At 38.8% G+C, this 19,913-nt stretch overlaps 2 protein-coding genes across 4 annotated transcripts in view; both read left to right on the forward strand.

The window, feature by feature from the left end:
* Nucleotides 1-447: 447 nt before the first annotated feature.
* Nucleotides 448-14,172, forward strand: TNFRSF1B (TNF receptor superfamily member 1B). Of its 2 annotated transcripts, none has more exons than XM_026053696.1 (10): nucleotides 448-489; nucleotides 6,212-6,314; nucleotides 7,541-7,669; nucleotides 7,837-7,986; nucleotides 8,885-8,978; nucleotides 9,064-9,257; nucleotides 9,910-9,984; nucleotides 10,968-11,005; nucleotides 11,419-11,686; nucleotides 12,311-14,172. In XM_026053696.1, exons 1-10 carry the CDS (start codon nucleotides 448-450, stop codon nucleotides 12,607-12,609), a joined length of 1,392 nt encoding a protein of 463 aa, XP_025909481.1. In that variant the 3' UTR covers nucleotides 12,610-14,172. The 2 variants fall into 2 exon arrangements, with proteins under 2 accessions (XP_025909481.1, XP_025909482.1); XM_026053697.1 differs by having other exon boundaries at nucleotides 12,452-14,172.
* Nucleotides 14,173-18,175: 4,003 nt separating this feature from the next.
* VPS13D (vacuolar protein sorting 13 homolog D) overlaps nucleotides 18,176-19,913 on the forward strand; it is an 80,163-nt gene continuing 78,425 nt past the window's right edge. For both annotated transcript variants that reach the window (XM_026053679.1, XM_026053680.1), the window contains exons 1-4: nucleotides 18,176-18,323; nucleotides 18,924-19,001; nucleotides 19,236-19,426; nucleotides 19,673-19,753. In XM_026053679.1, coding sequence (XP_025909464.1) covers nucleotides 18,227-18,323; nucleotides 18,924-19,001; nucleotides 19,236-19,426; nucleotides 19,673-19,753 — 447 coding nt within the window. In that variant the 5' untranslated portion in view covers nucleotides 18,176-18,226. The remainder of the gene's footprint in view (nucleotides 18,324-18,923; nucleotides 19,002-19,235; nucleotides 19,427-19,672; nucleotides 19,754-19,913) is intronic.

Consider the following 19,913-nt stretch of genomic DNA (forward strand, 5'->3'; position numbering starts at 1 on the left):
CTGGGCGCTGCTCGCCGCGCTCCTGCAGGCGGGCGCCGCGGGCGGGCGGGTGAGTGCGCGGGCCCGAGGCCGGGGCGCGAGTCCCTCTCCCGCCTTCCCCTCTCCCGCCTTCCCCACACAGCACCAACACGCACCCCTCGCTCCCTCTCCCACCCGCCCTCTCCCTCAGCTTTTCCTCACCAACGAGCATCTCGGGCTGCTTGGGAGTATTTGCAGGAGTTTGTGACATGGTTGCCCACACACAAAATCYGTGTGTGCTCAAGCGCTCTTCTTTAAACAGGAAGAGTGTGCTGCGCTTTATCGGAGCGTTTCAAGTCTATTTACATAAAAACCCTTTAATTTGCATCTAGGATTTGATGTGATCCAGCTGCGTCTGCTCTGTTTTATAGCCAGCTATGTTGCTGTTTGAAAGGGAATGTTTTTGTTTTGTTTGTTAAAAAAAAAAAAATGCCTGGACCAAGGAGCTTGGTGGGCTCGCCTTTGTTTCGTGTGGGTTTATGCAGTGGTGGTATATTGATAGCATTTTTCCAGCTTTGTTTTTAAAGTGTACTGGTTTCCGAAGATAAATATGCAAAGAGTTCTGAGATGTCCATTTTTTTTTCTCCCCCTCTCCCTTCCTCCCTCTTCCTCTTTCTCCCTCCCTCTTCCTCTCTCTCCCTTCCTCTCTCTTCCATGTGCCAGATATTTGCATAATTATTTACATTCATTTAGCCTTGATGAGTTTGTATGGAGAAAGATGCGCACAGTATCAGAATATGTATTGAATTTGAGATTCAGGGGTCTTTTAAGGTTAKGTTAATATTTTCAGCTGCACCTCAGACATTTTGAATTCAGCCCTGGTTTGTTTTGGGCCTAATTCCCTGAATACTTTGGGCTGGACGGGATGGAGCAGGTAAGGAAGAGAGCGTCTCGCAACTGCAGCAGACCTTGGCATCAATGTGTAGCAGTAAAGTTGCCTCCTGCTTCTTGCTGCCAACCGCAATAAAGGGTAGGGGTTATTCAAAGTAAATAAAGTTCTTTCAGCCTCCATCCAAACCATGCTTCTATACTCATAGAAAGCAGGTGGAATTTGAAGCATCACGTTTCTTGTTGTTCTCAGGTATGTGCCAAACCAAAGAAAACTCCATATATAACTTAAAAAAAATCCCAAACAATAGCTTCAGAAACACTATATCTGCCACAGAACTAGAACAAAATCTCTGTTTTACCAGTTTTTAAAAAAGTAACCTTAGTTTGGCTTTGCTCAGGAGGGAATCTAGTAAAGCTATAGTTTGAGTGAGACACTTTTTCTTGTTTTTCTCATTCGGCCTAAACTGTCTGAAAAATAATAGCCTGAGTTACTCACAGGAACTGAACATATTCTCTTACCACTGTGAGGAGTGCAGTCACCAGATACTTTTAATATAAACTTTCTTGGTAACCACAAACCCAAATATCTGTCTTTTACAAGGCTGCACAAAGAGCTGTATAGTATAGTGGCTGATATGTGCTGAAATCTATTTAAAAATAATAGTAAAATGTAACTTACAGCATTTAGCCTAAAAGGCACTTATATCCCTGATAATGTTTTTTGGGTAACATCTTGAGCATCTCAGGAGGGTGACTAGGGAGGTCACTATGCTCTTGGCACCTATGAGCAGGCTTATGTTGCTAAGCTTGACTTGTGCTTTATATTTGAGTTCTTTTGTGGAAGCTTTTAGCTTGTTTTCCTTGAAACACAGCTGCAGATAATCTGATGCAAGTCCCAGTGTCCCCACACAAGAAAAATGTCTTGGTTTGGGTTTTGGCTCAGGTTTTCTAGTATTATTTCTGTTCTGTCACCCTTACTGATTTCATGTGTGCATGTAATGCAGGAGTCTAGCATTACAGGACATAGAAGATGAATGAGGCTAGAAGTGGCAGGGTTTTACACTGAAGACCTTGTCTATGTAGGCCTTGTAAACTGTGAGGCACAATCTTAGAGCAGCATTCACAGGAACGCAATTCCGAATGAAGCTTTATGTTTGGGTATAGGCAGTACAGCCTGATACAGCTTCCTCTGATTTCTGTGAGACTTGTTGCTATCCGTGACAAATGTAATCCTAAACAGAATTTACAGAATTTATTCTCTAGAGGACTAGTTTAGATATTTTAAATAGATATTTTTTGAGAGATTTTTTTTCCCTGAGACGTACACTCAGCAAATGGCATTTCTCTACCACAAGTCCTTTCTATAGAAACAGACGCTTATGTCAGAGTCTTTGGTGACTTCATTGTGGTTTCATATGCGTAGAGAACGTTATATGCCAGACGTAGTTCCTGTTGAGATACCTTTGTTTGACAGCTTGAATTTGAAGAAATCAAGAAAAGGAAACCATTAAATGTGTAGAAACATGCGTTAGATGTAAACGCACCTTTCATTCCTTTGTTTTAAACGACTTCCTTGAATAAAACTGAATGGTATWTAAATGGRTGAACATATRTATACCACTAGCACATCTTATTTCTTGCACTGAAGATGCCTAATTATAATTAAGCTTAAAGTCCRAGAACATAGGACAAACTGCAAGGCRGAAATTGCAAGAAATTTTCTTTATTCMAGCTAATACTCAGCATACAGGGAATGCTGATAATATAAGGGAATGCCTTATATTATCTCAGTGCTGTGGAAGTTAAAGTCTGGCGTTCTGACTTTGGCCTTTCTTGTGAACAGATGGAGCCAGGCTGGTGCATGCATCAGATCCTTCTGCTTTTGAAAAATATAAATCAAAATGTGGATTTGAACTTTATAACACATGCATAACTCCAGCACGGACACGAGGGGCTCAGCTGTGGTTGGCCTCCGCGTGGCTGCGTGGGAGGGAGGCCTGAAAGCCCTTTCCCTCCTCCAGCGCGGATACAGCTCATGGATGCTGCCATGTGTCCTGCCACTTTTATCACCCAGTGGGGAGAGGATATGGGGAATCTTGGAAGCAGCTGGGCCTATTTGCAGAGTCTGTACTAACCTATCTGCTGGGTGAAGGCTGCCTCTGGCCTGCTCCTCCAAATAAGGTCACCTCTCTGCTTGATGGCTTAGGGCAGACAGGAAAATGATGCAGAGAACACAGGGACTCTGGGGAGAGAATCTTGAGTCACTCGGTTCTTGTATGCAACTTCTTGTTATTGCTTAATACATTGCAAAAATATTTGCTAGTGAATTGTGTAGCCAAGGACAAGCACAGGGTTTAGCCAGTTCTCATCTGTGCAAGCAAGTGCAGGTTCCCTGCCTTTTTTTGCTGTATCCCTGCACAAGAACCAAGCACTAAAACAAGCTGCAGAATTTGATCAGTGTGCAYAGAGGTAGACTAAATTTGTTTAATTATCTCCGTGCCTCTGTTACTAGATAGAGGAGATGTTTTGCCTCTACTGGTATCCATCAGGTTAAATGAAATCTTTCAAATTCATTTTGTCTGTACAAATCTCTTTAAAAGTGTCATTAGACACTGCTACTTAATCTGAAAAAAATTTAAGGCTAGCCCAAGTGAGGCASTATAAACTTTGCTTTCTGCAAAATGTTTCCCTGGGTTTTGTCACCTTGTTCATAACTGAGAACTTAACCTGAGAACTCTTTTAGTTTTTGATTGTTTTCACATGAATCACCTCAGTCCATGAAAGGTTTTCATATTTAAATATTTTTTGAATTAAATGGGGYTTCCTTCTTCTTTTCCATAATTAGGGAGCCCTATAAATAGAAGATTTTTTGTTATCACAATCTGCTTTCAGAACAGAATCTCAATAAAAACAGAGATGCAATAAGGACATAGAAGTCATGCAAACAGTGATATGATTATGGGACAGAAGATTATGGGACAGATTCTGGCCCCCAATTTTGTCCGACTTCCTGCCAAAACAGCCAATAAACCTGGCTGCAGAAACTTCTGCTTTGAGCAGCAAATATTGCACTGCCCGACCAASACCCTAAAACTGATGAGATGACTAGAAAAAGGTGGAGTCGTCTTGTAGTCAGAAAAGCCGGGAGAGTTTTGCACCAACTAAGAGCCCTTCATTTGCTCTGGCAGAATAGGAAATCTGGGTGTTGACCTTGACATTAGCCTGATTAAACAAACTTATTTTAAAAATAACTACTGAAATTAGATACCCTCCCCCCCAGTGAGCAACAACACTGATGTGCTTGTAAAAAGTATTTTAAAGTGAATTACAAGTCTTTTTTTCATTTCCTATAATATTTTTAAGAACAGTTGGCAAGAAATTGTCGATTGTATGTCCTGAAGAGCCGCAGCTCTTTGGTTAAGCTCTCAAGAAGATTGTATCAGTCAGTAGAGATATCCTTTCAAGCATGACTTGAGAGAAACAGATGTGAACCCTTAGACCTATGGTTTTCCTGTGCCTTTAACTCTCAGGACAGTATTTACAATAGATAACTAAGAGGATGAGGTAAGAACATTTCTTGCCGGGAAGCCTCACCAGCAGGATAATTTGTGATGTGGTTTGTTGTGKTKTTTTTTTTTTCTGTGCRTGTGCTGGCAGTGAATTTTTTTCAGATTAAAAATATGCTTGTTTGTTTTAATCGAGTTTATCCTTGTGACTGCAAAAAATGCAGCTACAGCCCTTGAATCTTCTTCTCTTAATAAACAAGAAAAGGAATTTAAATCCTTCTGAGGAGAGCTGAGCCCTTTTCTTTTTCTTTAGCAGATGACAGCATCAGCTCACATTTGCAAATGGTGCAGTTTCTATATTACTTATTGCTCTTCCCGTGAGGATACTAGTACCAAGTCCAGCATTAGCAGTTGTCACTGAACCTAGAAGGTTTTGGAAAGCCTTATTTTTCTTTTTGAATTTCCATGATTATTATTCCCTTTGATAAATGAGTCTCAAAATGCTGCAGCTAGCCTCCTGGTTCTGCTCTTGGTCCTCCAGCAAGCCACCTTGAAGTGAACTCTCACTGCCAAGCAGATGTGGAGGCCAGAGGAGGTTTTGGAGACTCTTGAGACCACAACGTAGCTACTGTAAATCTGGTTTTGTTCTCATCAAAAGTCAAAGCAGACTTTGAAAAGCAGTTGAATCTTTCTTTTGTTTGCCCACCAGAAGCTCTGAGGAATAAAGGCAATAATTCGTTCAATCTCCCCCAGCCCATTGCAGTTTCTAGGCTGTTAAAAGGGTCTTTACCCTTGGTTTTTGAGTTTGCRACTTGACTTTTGATCACTGATCAGTCTGTGAGAGAATGGGCTGGGTATTGATGAAAACCTACCTGGTCTCTCTGGTTTTGGGTCTTCACCTGAACTGATGGATCAGGATGATTCTGGCCAGTGTCACCAACTTTTGGTATTTTAAATAGGAGAAGGTGTGAAACTTTTACCTAAGTAGTTTCCCTTCCTTTCTTTCTTCCTTTTCTAGGGTGAATATTCAAATTCAAGAAGGCTTTTCTCTGCCTTCACATTCTAGGAATTCTAGTGATCATTGAGTAAAAGTGTCAAATCCTGTTCTGATACACAGCTAGATAACAAGTATTTCAACAAGCTTCTTAAGAAAATATTGGGTTCTCTTTAAGCAATTGTTGAGAGTGGGAAGCATTCATCTACTTTGTCAGTAATGTGAAGATCCAATAAATAATCAACTTGTTTCAGTAAGGAGGAAGGATATTTTCATTACCGGCCTGCAAAGAGCTTGTTCCTGTTTTGATTCCTGTTTTTAATTATATTTGTAAAGTACTTCTCTAAAAGTTTATGGCTCTGCATGGAACAATCTCTTCAGGCTGCAAGGAATTGAGCAGTATCACATGAACAGCATCCTTTTGATCTAGCAGGGAATGCCTACATTTATATTTCTGAGCCTTCTTCTTTCACCTTGARTATGTTTTTCCCCTTTGGAAACAGATGTCAGATACTCAAATATTTTGACATTTATTCATGGAAGTCATTTAGCTGTGCTGGCTTATATGAGCCAAAAAATAGGTAGTGTATTTTATGACTGTTTCATACGCACTTTCTTTAAGACTATGTAATTGCTCCTTTTCAGAAGAGGCAGTGCTCTTTTGAAGGCTTTTTTTTTTTTTGCTCAGAACAGCAAGGTCTCCCTGGTTTGGGAAGGAATCAGAAGGTATTTTGAATGAYAAGGCTCTCTGTATCATGCCAACTGGTTATAATTACACTGATCTTTTAAGTCTGGAATCTCTATATGAGGGTCAGGATGGATGGACCTGTGATTCATGATTTTCCCTTTTAATTTCTCCTAGGAATATTCATTGCCTTACACACCACAGTTTGCGCAATGCAAGGACGCTACGAGGGAGTTCTATGAAGAAAGTCTTAATAAATGTTGCAGTCAGTGCCCTCCTGGTAAATTATAATTTACACTGTTACTTTGCATGGATGAATTCAATGAATTCTCAGATGAGCACTGTATGTTTTGATTATTGATGCATGTGAAGAGCATCAGAGTTTTGCTGTTTTAATGCAGTCTTTATCTAGAAGAACGTAAAATGTTGTGACTGTAAAAAATATTTGCATAAGAAACACRATGTTGAGTAGAATTGGAGTTTTGTTACAAGGTTAACCTGGTTGGGGCTTATTGGGAGGATCATCTAGGCTGCTGAGCTCTTGTAAACTCAGTTTTGCACTTTTTTGATTAAAATAATTTTTAATTGCATGTACATTTTTCTGAAGCAAAAGTTAACTAATGAGGTACAGTTTAATTTTGGTACTTGGATAATAATACTTATGTAAGGGGGTTTCCACTTGGCAGGTTAATCTATAATTGCTCATTAAGGATTTTTTTTAGACTTTGCTATAAAGCAGTTACTGTAGACCACTATCACAGATAATACAGAAATAAAAGAATATTGAAACTGTTTTTATCATTTGAGGTGTCATGTCTTACACTTCAGTGATAATTATTACTGATTCTTTGCTAGCAAACAGCCATTGAGTACAGACGTAGGGGGATGTCAAGGGTGGGGATTTTGTTTTGGTAGTAGTGACATTTTGATATGTTAATTATAGAATTTTTGCAAAAAGCTGTCATTATATGATGACATTAGACACAAGGGGGAAAAGAAAAAGACAAGCATATTTGTCTCATGACCTGCTGAGCAAACAAAATTTGTCTCCATAAATGCTGAGTTCCTGTCAGAGAGATCCGGAAGTTTAAGCAGGAAACCAGTATATGCTGAAGCAGCCACAGCAGCAAAAAGAGCCTAGATAGATCTGTCATACTTCCTTTGTTAAAAACACAATGGGGGTAAAGATGACTCAGAATTAAAACATCTATTTATTCCAGAAATGGTGATCAGTCTGTAACATGTCTCTATACCAATTTTTAATTTTTCAGATTTTTTTATTTTATGTGGGAAACACGAATGATGAAGAGGTCAGATTTCCCCTGTGTATGCATGCAGTCCCTATTTGAATTAGTACCTGGTTGGTATCTGCTTGGTATCTTGGTACCAGCTGTTAATCTGACAGTGGTAGTCAAAGAAGAAGTTTTCTACAGCTAAAAATGAAACTTACCCTAACTTCTGGTGATTCCTAGTGATGAGATTTTACTTTTTTTCTTTTTTAAATAGGGCAATACAAGTTACAGAACTGCTCTGACAGTGTGGACACCAAATGCAGTCCGTGTGGAGTTAACTCGTATACAGCGATCTGGAATTGGTCTCCTCAGTGCTTTGCCTGTTTACCACCTTGCAGGAAAGGTAGGGCTGGATTATTAAAGGGACTTTTGAGCCTTTTGCAGCCTGTTCCAAGAGCTGAATTGTTTTAATCTGGTCTGTTTTTTTTCTTAAAGAAACTCCTCAAGAGTTTGGCGCTATCACTTGTGTATTCCCAATGTCATCTTGCCTTTTTTCTTGTTTCAAAACAGGTTTTGTGCAGCTTCAAACGTGCACAGAATCACAGGACAGAATCTGTAGCTGCCCACCCAATGAGTACTGCATTTCGAAAATATATGATCAGTGCGAAATGTGCAGATTGCATAAAAAGTGTGGAAAAGGTTACCGAGTTTCCAAAAGAGGTAATTTAATTCTCAGTACTCAGAATCTGTGCACAAATGAGCTTTACTGTGCAGAGAGTAATTTTTATCTTAATAGTCCATAAATATTTCTAAATCTGCCTTGAATTTGCTAAATTACTAGCTGAATATGTTTTAATGCCCTGCCATTAAGTATTCTTTCTAATGCAATCCACATTTTAGCAAGTAGGCAGTAAATATAACAACAGTATTCACAAGGGATGTTGTATTAAAAGGGACAGAATATCTCAGTCTTCTACTGCATCATGAAAGTTCCCTGATGCAATTTATTTTTGCTTTGTTTGGCTGCAGTGGGTGATTGCAAAGTGATCTGCACTTGCAGCGTGAGGACCATGTAATTTCTGTTTAAAGCCTTAAAACAGGGTTTTAGGTTGAAGTTAAGATAGAGTAAGTAATGGTGACTATACTGTCCTGCAGAGGAAGTCATTTCTCTTTATTAAATTATGAAATTTACCACTCTGACAGTATAGTTATCTTGGGACAAAAACAATTGATGGATTGCCTACAATTAGTAATCCATAATGTCATAAAGAAATTAAGATACACTTGAAAAGATGATGGAAAGCAGCGGTATGGAAAGATGGTTAGCCTGTTGGGTGCTAGTGAAAAGGCTCAGCATTGTCTGTAATGCCACATGTAATCTTTTCTGTAGATTTTAACAGTCTTTGAAAAAGACTGTCTATCCAGGGCACAAAAGTAACAGTTGATGAATCTTCTGATGTTTGGGTAGGATGTTTCAGATTAATAACTTTTGTGATGGTCACAGGCTGTATTTTGTGCACTGTCTCTATATTGGTTCCAGGATCTGTACCACAGACCTTGATTATTCATTCTTGGTTCTCACTAGACAACTAACTGCAATTTTTCTGGTTTTTTGCAGGAACAGACAGCACAGATACAGAATGTATGCCTTGTCCTCCTGGAACTTTTTCAGATGAGGAATCTTACAATACCAGCTGTAAACCACATAGAGTGTAAGCCAGCCTTTCTGCCTAATAACAAACTTTAATTGTGCCTAGGACTGATTTCTCTTCTAACCTCTCTTTTTGTTTCTTGCAGTTGTAAAACAGTGGCTATTCCAGGAAACAGCATGAATGACACTGTTTGCARTGATTCAGGAACAGTGTTTACCACAGCTGTACCTCACACTGCTGTGAAAACCATCCTGACCCAAAGCTCAAACTCTGTCAGACCTGAAATATTAACTCGACCTGTCATTCTAAGTGCTGCACCTGATATGTCTTATATCATTGGTAAGTTAATTCTTTGGAAGTCATTTTCATCTGACTTGGAAGCAAGATTGCTTTTAGTTCTCCGTTTCTTTCAGAGATCAACTATCTGTACCCTAATAGAACCTCAGAAAAAAAAAGAGTTAATTCAGTAAGATGCTACTTGTATTGAGTTGCGTATTATTAACCTATATATGTGCTCTTCTTTGGTGTATTCTATAGTTCTTGTAATTCTAGCAATATTTATAAAATGTGCAGAATTTGATTATGAAATGCATTTCCTGGGAATAAAAAAATCTATACAGCATTGATAAGCACRAACTTGGTGAACAGGACTTTCCCCCATTCACCACCTATTCTGCTGTGTTTATATTTCTAGGAGCATTCTGGACTGCCTGGCCTTATGCATAAAGAACTGTTGCTAGCATAGTGAGGTTCTCTTTGTGATCAAGGCCAGGAATCTGTCCTGACTTTTCAGCACAGGAAAGTTCATTTTTATGAAGTGCTGGAGATTGAAATGCAACCTTGGTACCAATCATTCAAGATATGAATGTCAGACACAGTAGCTACTTGTGAAATTAGCTTTTATAGTCATGGACAGAAACTGTGAAACTAATTGTGTCTAATTCTCTCCTTTGCAGATGGACTTGCTAAATGATTTTCATTTATTTTCCAGGTTCAGTAACAGGGCCAGTGGTATTGATCATGATAATTGCTGTTTTGGGATACTGCTTAGTCTCCCGTAAAAAAGGTAGGATTCATGCAGTGAAATAAATGGTTCTTAAGCATCAGAAACAGTAACACCTGGTTTGTTACCAGTTTGAGCCTGGTGTTTGTCTGATTTTAGTGTCCCAGAAGGTGCTAGCTTTGAAGCTTTTCTCATGGCTGGATATGGAGGCAGGCTTGCTTATGGGTAGTCTTTGATGTCTAGTAATAGGCAAGCTCACTATTTTTTAATAAGGAAAGAAGACATTTATATGCATGTCCTTCACTGGCTGGTAACATAGCTGCAGGAAACTTTCAGGAAAGGWTAGAGGAACTTTTTTACCTCATTACTCTGCTACACTTGGATGAAATTGGTCAAATGTTTCTAAGGTCAAGAGGAGAAAGAGAGACTAATAAAAACCTCATGCAAAGCACCATGTTCACATAAACTTTGCACCCACAGAAAAACAGAATAAGAAAAATTCTCTTAAGTATTCCATATGCATTTATATTAAATGTATCTTTATTAGATCACATGTAAACTTCCATATGTGGATATGAGGCAGGTGCCCTATTCAAATCTCTTATTCCTCGGATTATTGATAATGGTCTAAACATGGAACATCCAGTGGAACTGGCAACTGGGCAGCAATCTCCTACTGCAGTTTGCTAAATATTTTGTGATTCATCGTTTAGGTATTAGACATTACTACATGTTAAACTATTGTTTTGCTGTCATTGGACATATTTTATTGTTACTTTTTGACACTAAATGATTAATTCAAAGGTGGAATCCTCTCTGCTCACTAGCCAAATTCACCTTTAACAAAATTAGTGCAATACAYAAAACTTACAAAATTTTAAAATAGCATACACTAGCTATCTACTATCTGTAGAGCATAGAGAAAGTAAAACCAAATGTACATTTGGAGTTTATTCTAGCAGCAAAGCTATCACTCGAGCAAGTTGAGCGAAGCTTTTGCAACATAAACAGATTTTGCTTTTAATGAACTCTCTTCTCATTCACAGCGCTTTTATATTCTCCACCAGCTGGAGAAGCAGATTTGGTGAGTGTGACTCATTCATACCTTTTCATGCTCTCTGTTTCTCTAACAGTTATATAGAAATCATGACATCTTACCTAATTACAAAAAAAGCTAAAACTGTAGTGAGGAAGGGCTAGTTAATTTGGCAGTAACCCCAAGTTACTGCCTAAGATATAATTGTTGGGACTGATTCAAACCTCACATTATTTCAGGTAATCAGGTAATGTAGGTGTCATTCAGAGTCTTGTTCCCTGGATAATTAGTGAAGTGCTGTAGATGCCTAGAAAGATTCATTTTATTGAATAACTGATGAGCTAGTATGAATTTTGTTTACAGTTATCACTTTGCAAATGGAGATTATCAGTAGTTTGTTTAATAAAAAGTAGCCAGCACTTAGGTGTCTAACGTTCAGCATTTTTCTGCAAATGTTCCAGCCTTTTTCCCCTACAGAGAAGCAGTGTGAGAAAAAAGTAAGAAATACAGGACCACAGAACTCCAGTAACTCCAAACAGGAGGAACAGCATCTCTTGGAAACCCCAGGGTCAAGCAGTAGCTCTCTCAATAATCCAGCTGGTGCTACAAGCAACAGTGTAATCAGTAAGAAGAACAATGAAAGCAAAGTGGAAGGATTTCAGCAGCAATATTCAGTCACAGAAGGCTGTAAGCTTCACAGTGGAGACAGACATAACTCTGCAAGTTCAGGTGAGAGTCTGAACATTGGARTGTTCGAGAACCTCTTGAAATTTGATTATCTGTTATAATCTGTTATAAGTGGGTTTCTTTTGGGGAGGGGGCAGAATTTTAAAATACCAGAACCATGTTTAGTAGTGAGAGTATTTAGGAGCTTTTTAAAGAAGTGGTGATTGCTTTAAACTTTCAGCTTGGAACAGCAAAGAGTGTGCTCAGCTGCAACACTGTTTTTTGCAGACCGCTGAGACAAGGTAATGGTAGGCATGTTCCTGTGAATGGGAGACAAAGGCAGCAGCAGTAAAAGGTGATTGACAAARGCTTCAGAAATGGAAAGAGGACTAAGAAAACAGAAACAGATAGGCAGGGAGTTGACTTTGATCCAGGTCTCTGTATTAGGTGTTTCCAGTTTGTTTGTTTTAATCACTGAGATAATATGTAGATTTTATTGCATTAAAAAAATGTTGCAGGAACATCTCCACCAGCTTTCATAAATTCTTTGAAGCAAGGAGATAAGTCTATTTTGACTTCAAATCTGTCTCTCTGACTTGTCTTCCAGTCTGTCTCTGGAAAGAATCCAGCCATGCTACTCAGGGTTTTGTTCTTCCATGCTTACTGTGTTTTTTGTTTATTTGATAGAACATTCTGGTAATGGAGGAACACAGGTGAATGTGACTTGTATTGTTAAAGTATGTAATTCCGACTGCAGTGCCCAGTCCCCAGAGCAGACTAGTTCAACTAGCATGGATTATCGAAATGCTCCCCATTATTCTCCAACAGGAGAAGAAATTCCTCTTTCAAAAGAAGAAAACCTCTTGCAAAGAGAAACTGAAATTAAGATCTCAGTGGAAACCGAGGATGATTTACTTCAAGACCTACTTCCAGAAGAAAAGCCGTTTCCCCTGAGTGTTCAAGATGTGGGGATGAAGACTAGTTAAAGGAGATTACAGATCATTTATTGATTAAGCACCTCCAACCTTCTGAAATAAACATTATGTTAAATGTAGCATTCCTATGGAGATTTGAAATCTAAGATGAATATAGACATGAGAGTTCATGAGGTTTTAAATCTTTTTTTTTTCCTCCCGTCAGCCTGGAGACTGAAATGATGCTCTTTGCAGTTTATAAGAAATTACCGCTTTTTAATGCTTTCTTGTAAACAGAATTGCCTAGTCTTTCCTTTCTTCTATGATACATCTTGATCATACCCAAGACAGACCTTTGAAAAGGAACTCTTTTCTAACTTTTTGCCATCGACATTTCTGCGGAGACTTCTTGTGATGATAGTCTGGGTTCATAAATGCTACCTGTTGAGAACATGACTGCAACCAGCCCTTCTAAGAGACTGGAATTATATGATCAGTCATCTGTAAGCTATTCATATAGTTTTGATTTTAAAATTACTCCATTTCCTGCTTTCGTGTATATATTTCTACTAGCTTTTTGGATATATTTTATTATGATTTGCTTCCTTTCATYTTTTGAGCAAACTTAACAATTCAAGCTTAAGTACATTAAAGAGAACCACCTTTTACAGCATTTTTTCCCCTAGATTACAACTATGCTTATTTCATGAAGTGAAATGAAATCTTTACTAAATAGTTATCTTGAAGTATGCAGTAAATTTCTCTCATTGATGCTTCTAAAGTCTGACATCTTCATGTCATGGCTGCTTTAATATGCTTCCCTGACTGATCCTGACCTCAATTTTGATGTTACCAAGGTTAACCATAAGAACAAAATATTTTTCCCTACATCACAGTGACCATTAGAGAAGATGAGACAACTCACACCCATTAAACTCAAGTAAAGGACTAAATCTTGATGATTGCATGACATAATCTTTGAAAGTGGAATTGATTCAAATCTCAGAATCAGAAAATCCTGTTGTCCTTCACTTGTTGATCCACACTGAAGATCTATCCACCTCTTTAAAGAAAATTAGTAGAGTTTCTTCTGTAATAATTCTTGTAAAATTCAATTTCTAGGAATGTATTTTCCAGAATTAAGTTTTATGAACATGGATTAACTGACAATTGTGGTGTCTAAATTCAACCAGAACTTGTAATATGATTTTAAGTGAAATCAGACAACAGTCATATTTTTTCTTTTATTCTATGAAAACATGCTCATTAACCTCAAGAGTAACTAAATGCATTGTTTGAGGCCTTAGCCTGGAAAAAAAAAAAAAATTGCATTTATTCTACAACTACAATGGAGAGTCAGAATTTAGTTCATGTGGAAGCTTAAACATCTTTTATTGCATTTATTCACATTTTTTTACTGGAATTGAGAAATGGCAAGCAGACTTTTATGCCTTTTTACAAAAATTTTGTATTGGCTTTTGAAAATGAAAAATAATGTTCAGGGAAGATGCTAAGACAAGAAAAGTACCTCGTTTTATATGTTGCTTTGAACACCCTGCACTGAACATTCTCCTCTCTTGTTCATCAGCTCCCACTGTAGAGATCTGATTGAAGAAGCAGCTCAAGATTTCTTAATAAGTCTTTTTAAAAAAAAGTTTAAGAACTTTTAATAAGTTTATTTCTTTTGTCACTAACTTTATGGGGGTTTCAAATCATGGAGCTGCATGGCAGAAGGGAAATCCAGGTATTATGTTCAAAGTTCAAATGAAAAATGTGCTTATATTTGCTGAAAAAAGTTTAAAAGTATATTTTTATAGTGATGTATCACAAGCTATACATTAAAATTCTTATTTTTTGAAGCGGTTGTTTCACTTCACTTGCGACTGCGGTGTGTATTTCATGGCGTAGGTTTCTCTCAGGGAGAAGGTTTAAAAAAAAAAAGTCAGAATTATGACCTCCAGTCTGAGAAAAGATCCAGTTTGTGATCTTTAATGCCACTCCTCCCTCTGTAATATTAATTACAACAAAAAAAAAAAAAAAAGAGAGAGAGAGAGAGAGAAAAGGAGGAAAAAAAGGTGGTTTGCATTCCTACAACTGATTTTAACATGGTTAATTTGGACTTGGGCTCCTCAGGGGTAGGGGAGAGAAGCGGTGCCGCCCGGTGCGCAGAGGAGCGACCGTTGGCGTTGGGTGAGGCGCCCGCCGGCGCGTGACTCAGGCGGCAGCGCCGGTAGCCGCCCCGGTAACCGCCCCGGCCGCGGGCCCGGCTCCGCCTCAGGGAGGCGGGGACGGGCGCATCGATAGCTCGGCGTTCCCTCGCCCTGGCCTCCGTGCCCGTTTCCCCCCCCACAAACTCCCCCTTCCGTTGGTTCGAGGGCGACCAGCCCCTTGATCCCCGTGCGCCATCGAGGAGGCGGCCGCGGCCGGGCGCTAAGGTAGGTGGCGGAGGGGCTGGCGGCCGCAACGGCGGCCTTAGGCCCTGGCCGTCGTTCCTCCCGTTTTCCGGCTCTGGCGGCGTGGCGGAGGCCCGGCCCTGAGGGGCCCCTCCCTGCCGCACGCCCCCCTCAGCGCTCCGCCCCGCCGCCTCGACCCCGAGGGGCCGCGGGCCGCCGTGCCCAGGTCCTTCCCGAGGCCGGAACCGTGGAGGGCGAGGGCCCCCCCTCGCCTGCCGCCATCCTGAGCCCCCGCGGCCGGGCCCGGAGCCTCCCCTCAGCTCGCTGCCCCTGCRCGCCGTTTGCCCCTCGCCCTTCTCCCCGCCGCCCGCGGGCAAGGTGACCTTTTCTCTCTCGTTGTCACCTGCTATGTGCCAACAAGTCTCCTGCCTCGCTAAACTCCTCCTGCCCGGCGGGTGTTGGTGTGAGAAACCAGGAGGGCTTTTGGGGTGCGGGCGCCTGCACATGGCCGTCTTACGCAGCCAGGAATTTCCCCTCTCCCCACACACGTTGGCCTCTAGCAGCAGCTAGTAACCTAATCTAGCTACTAACTAGCAGTGCAGTAAGGTTAACTRCACCTTCCAGTKCCCTCTGCCCTGAGCTGTCCCTTGCCACTCGACCCTGTCGCCAGTCCTATGGGGCCTGTGCTGTGGGGGCAGCTTTGGCGTTCCCATTATAATTTTTTTCTTCATTTCTTCCCAGAGGAAGTGAAGCAACTTTCAGTGAACTCTTAACTTTGAACTTGGTTTCTCATCCTGCTAGATGTTTGCTGTTTTTCCTCAGCATGAGTGTGCAGGAAATAAAAGCATTGTAATTAGAAATGTTTCGTTTTCCTTCCAGTGGCRCAGCAGTGGACTAGAAAATTACAAAATTACATGCCTCAGAACTGCTGAAGGATGCCTAAATAATTACCTGTATTCCACAGCAAGCTTAGGTTAAGGGGATGACTTWCCTTATTTACAGTTCCTATGATGACTTCAGGCATGGAATTATTCACAGACCTGAGATTTTTCAGCCATTGTGATGTTAACCTGTTTGGTGCTTCTAAATGTTTCTCCAAGATGTTTCTTCTAATTTGGCTCCTAACAACCTGTAGATTTCTTTTGTGAGGTATAACCACATGACATGGATTATTCTGTTCACTTTTGTTGTGACTTAAGCTTTTTTTCTCAGTTTTACTTGAAAATAAGCTGTAGTACAAGGCAGGGGACTTATGTATGAATATTAAGTCTTTGTTATGTAGAGTAATAGTGCTGTTTTTTGGAAAACCATGGAGGCATTTTGAAAAGATAAGTTKTTAGTTAAGCGTGTGTCTAATGTGAATACATTCCATATTTTAATGCAATTTGCTTTGAGTTATGTATACTATTTATGTTCCACTCTGCATCACAAAAGTAAGTTTGTTTTTCAGCTTTTAACCASAGTTAAGCAGATAATGAAAGACTTTGTCTATCTTCTTTGGCTGTATTAGTTAAAAATTCTCAGTGGATGTTTTTAAATAAATTCATACGTCTGCATTAGAGCCTTTAATCAAACATACATTTCCCACTATTCGAGGGGAAAAAAAACTCTTGCATTTTAATATAAAATCTAAGTTCAGTTCTTGAATTTGTCTTTTTTTTTTTTTTTGTCTAGCTTAATTTAATGTAAATAGGTGAATAGGTCAATATATCTTGCCTTTCTGATATGCAGAACTTAAACTTAGAAGTTTCGGAGGGACATGTGTGGTGGGCAGACATTCCTAAACACAGAACTGATGCAAGTATATTTAGAGTATTGTAACTATTTGATAGGACATGCCTGCTTTTTCTTATTTTCTAATTATTTTATTTTATTCATTATCTCATCTTATTATTTCTTATTGTCTCATTATTATTTCTTATTATCTCATTTTTAAGTGAGTTAAATCCTGCCATTGCTGAAGCTAGTTGTAGTTTTGCAATTCATAGATTAAAAACTTTGAAAGGGACCTAGGAATCCAATAAATCAAATTGAAAAAGAAATGCCTGGAGAAGAATATGAAGGGAAATGTTCACGGTATCACGGTGTTGCTTTTTTAATGCAGCTTCTGTGTCTTTTCTTGATGKTGAAATCTACAATACCACTTTGAAAACCTATGGGTAGAGTAACTGTTGATGAGCTTTTGTGTTACTTGTGTCTGGTTACGTGATACATGTAACATAATTTCCCCTAAAAACGGGAATTGAGAAGGGTAAATGACAGTTTAACAGGTGCCATGTAAGAATGCTGCAAAAAATCCAGTCCATGGCTCTGGGCTGCAGTTTAGTTTGGATGCCAGACTGACTTCTTGCTGCTCAGTTCGAATGTTTTCATTCATGGCATCATGTATAATTCGGTGAGCTGGTAGGTAACTGTTTTCCTAAAATCACGTTGTTAAAACTGAACAGAGGCCATTTTCCTTCCTGCTGTATTTGGCTTAACCGTTGAGAGGTGTCTCTGTTTGGAGAAAAAGTATGTGCCCTTGCCTGAGTCTTGTGCATAGAATCCGAATGCTCTTAGCCTTCGTTGTAGTTTTCCTTCTGGGAAGTCAGAAAATCCACCTGCAGAGCATTTGTATTTGCCCTTGCATACAGAGCACAGTAATAGGTCTGCTAGTATGAAAAAACAAAGTGCTGCCTCCAGAAAACTGAGCATTAAATAGAATAGTGGGAGAACAAAATAGCATTTTTACGATCAGCACTAACAGAAGGGATGAGGGAAACATTCTGTTTTCTGGGCCTATTTTGAAAAATAATAGATGTGATATAAAATAAGCTTGAGAAAGCAGCATTTAAATGAACACCTGTTACTTTAAGCTAGACTTTCCAACCCAGTATGCTGGCAACTTGAAGGAAATAGCTACTGGAACTTTGGAAAAAAGGTGTTTTAGGGCCATGTTATGTATTGCATCAAAACATTGTGCAGTGGTAAAGGAGAAGGATGTAAAGGTGAACCTTATTTGCCAGTAGGAGTGGTCTGTAAACATCAAAGCTTTGTATGAATGTGCGTGTTGGAGCTTACAGGGTATGCATGTAATGCAGTTTTTCTAGATAGATACCAACCTAAGTATTTCTGCTGCTTTTTTGGATGGATTACAGTGACTATTTTTGTGTAGCAGCATCACACATCTGCTGAGAGACATTATGTTTCAGGCACTCATATTCTTACTTTTTTCTTCCAGAGTAAAACAGTAACTATGGAACAGAGATCCAGAAAATGACAGAAAAACCTTAGTTGCCCTCTTCTAAGACACAGTCATGTTGGAAGGATTGGTAGCCTGGGTCCTCAACACCTATTTGGGCAAATATGTCAATAACTTGAACACAGACCAACTTTCAGTAGCCCTTCTAAAGGGTGAGGATACTTGATATTTTGGGTAGTATTTTTATGCTGTGATTGAAAAGAGAAAAGAATAACTTCCATTTTTGTAATAACTGGAAGATGGAATAGAACCAATAAGTACTTAATACTGTGTTTAACATTTATATAAATGCTTTGAATATACAATATTGTACCAACACTTTACAACGAATAATAAATTCTCTTATGTTCTGATTTTTGTTGCTTTTTTAACATAACTAATTTTAACAATTTATATGAGACTGATAAAATATATGCTTAGCATATCTTATCATCTTCTTCAACTTCTACAGGATTTGTATGTGATTTTTCTTAAAGTTATTCAGTAAAGTTTCTTAATTACTATTAAGAAAAAAGTATTAAAGTATCTTAATTACTATTACTATTAATTACTATATTAGCTATCACTTCAATTGCCATGTAACTCAGAGTGTTGACTGTTCTCATGAAACCGTACTTATTTTTTTCTTTTTTTCTTTTTTTTTTTTTTAATATGTTTATAATCATCTTGTACTTTAATGTTCAAATTGTCACTTTAACATAATTTTGCTCGGCTGACCTGTAAGTTGTTTCTCCCCCTGCTGTTTTCTATAGGTGCTGTTGAATTGGAAAACTTACCACTAAAGAAAGATGCCTTGAAGGAACTGGAATTACCGTTTGAAGTGAAAGCAGGTGTGTATATTGCATATTTGTGTAAGACAAATATTTTTAAATAGAAATATTGTATGTATAATAAAAACTCTTTGCGTGATTCAAAAGCTTGAACAAATGAGATAAAATGATTTTTGGTAATAGAATTCTATCGTAGTGTTGTATCTGTGTTATACTGCTTTCTTAATATGTCTTCTAGAGGGAGAAAAATATGTTTGTATAGGAATCTGATAGCATCTTTGGGTTGTATTTTAGGTTTCATTGGCAAGATAACCCTACAGATACCTTTTTATCGCCCACATGTGGATCCATGGGTGATATCTGTTTCAAAGCTGCATTTAATTGGTGCACCAGAAAAAAAAGAAGATTTTGATGAGGAAATAGAAAAGCTGAAAGAAAGAGATCACAAGAAAGCTCTTCTACTAGCACTTGAAGAAAAATGGAAAGTGAGTTGTGAGGACTTGTTTTTCATAGTGAAAAAACTGCTATGGTAGCTGTATTGCATTTACATCTTCTAAGAAATGTATCTTCTGAGCACAAATATATAGGAAATGAAGTTAGAATGCACAGTGCAACTAAGCCTTTTTTTTCCCCCACATGTATTGGGTGCTGTCATGTTCTCTGCACCCTGGTGATTTCAGAAAAATGTTTCCTGACCAACTGTTAATGCTCTTCTCTAATTTCTCTTTTAGAAAGAACGACAACAGAAAGGGGCATCTTACTGGTACTCAGTTACTGCGTCTGTAGTCACAAGAATTGTAGAAAATATTGAAGTAAGTAAATCTGTGTGTTAAGAGTTTTTTGGTAACCTAACCTCTGCCCATTTGTGCTTGACATTGGATAGTCTTTAGAGCAGAAATATGTAGTCAAAGGTAGAGGAAGATAAATTGTTTGGAGAGTGAGAAGTTGTAAAGAAATAATCTTTTTCTTTTT

The sequence above is a fragment of the Nothoprocta perdicaria genome, unplaced genomic scaffold (genome assembly GCF_003342845.1).
Source record: "Nothoprocta perdicaria isolate Ctin4 unplaced genomic scaffold, notPer1 scaffold_117, whole genome shotgun sequence".
NCBI lineage: Eukaryota > Metazoa > Chordata > Aves > Tinamiformes > Tinamidae > Nothoprocta > Nothoprocta perdicaria.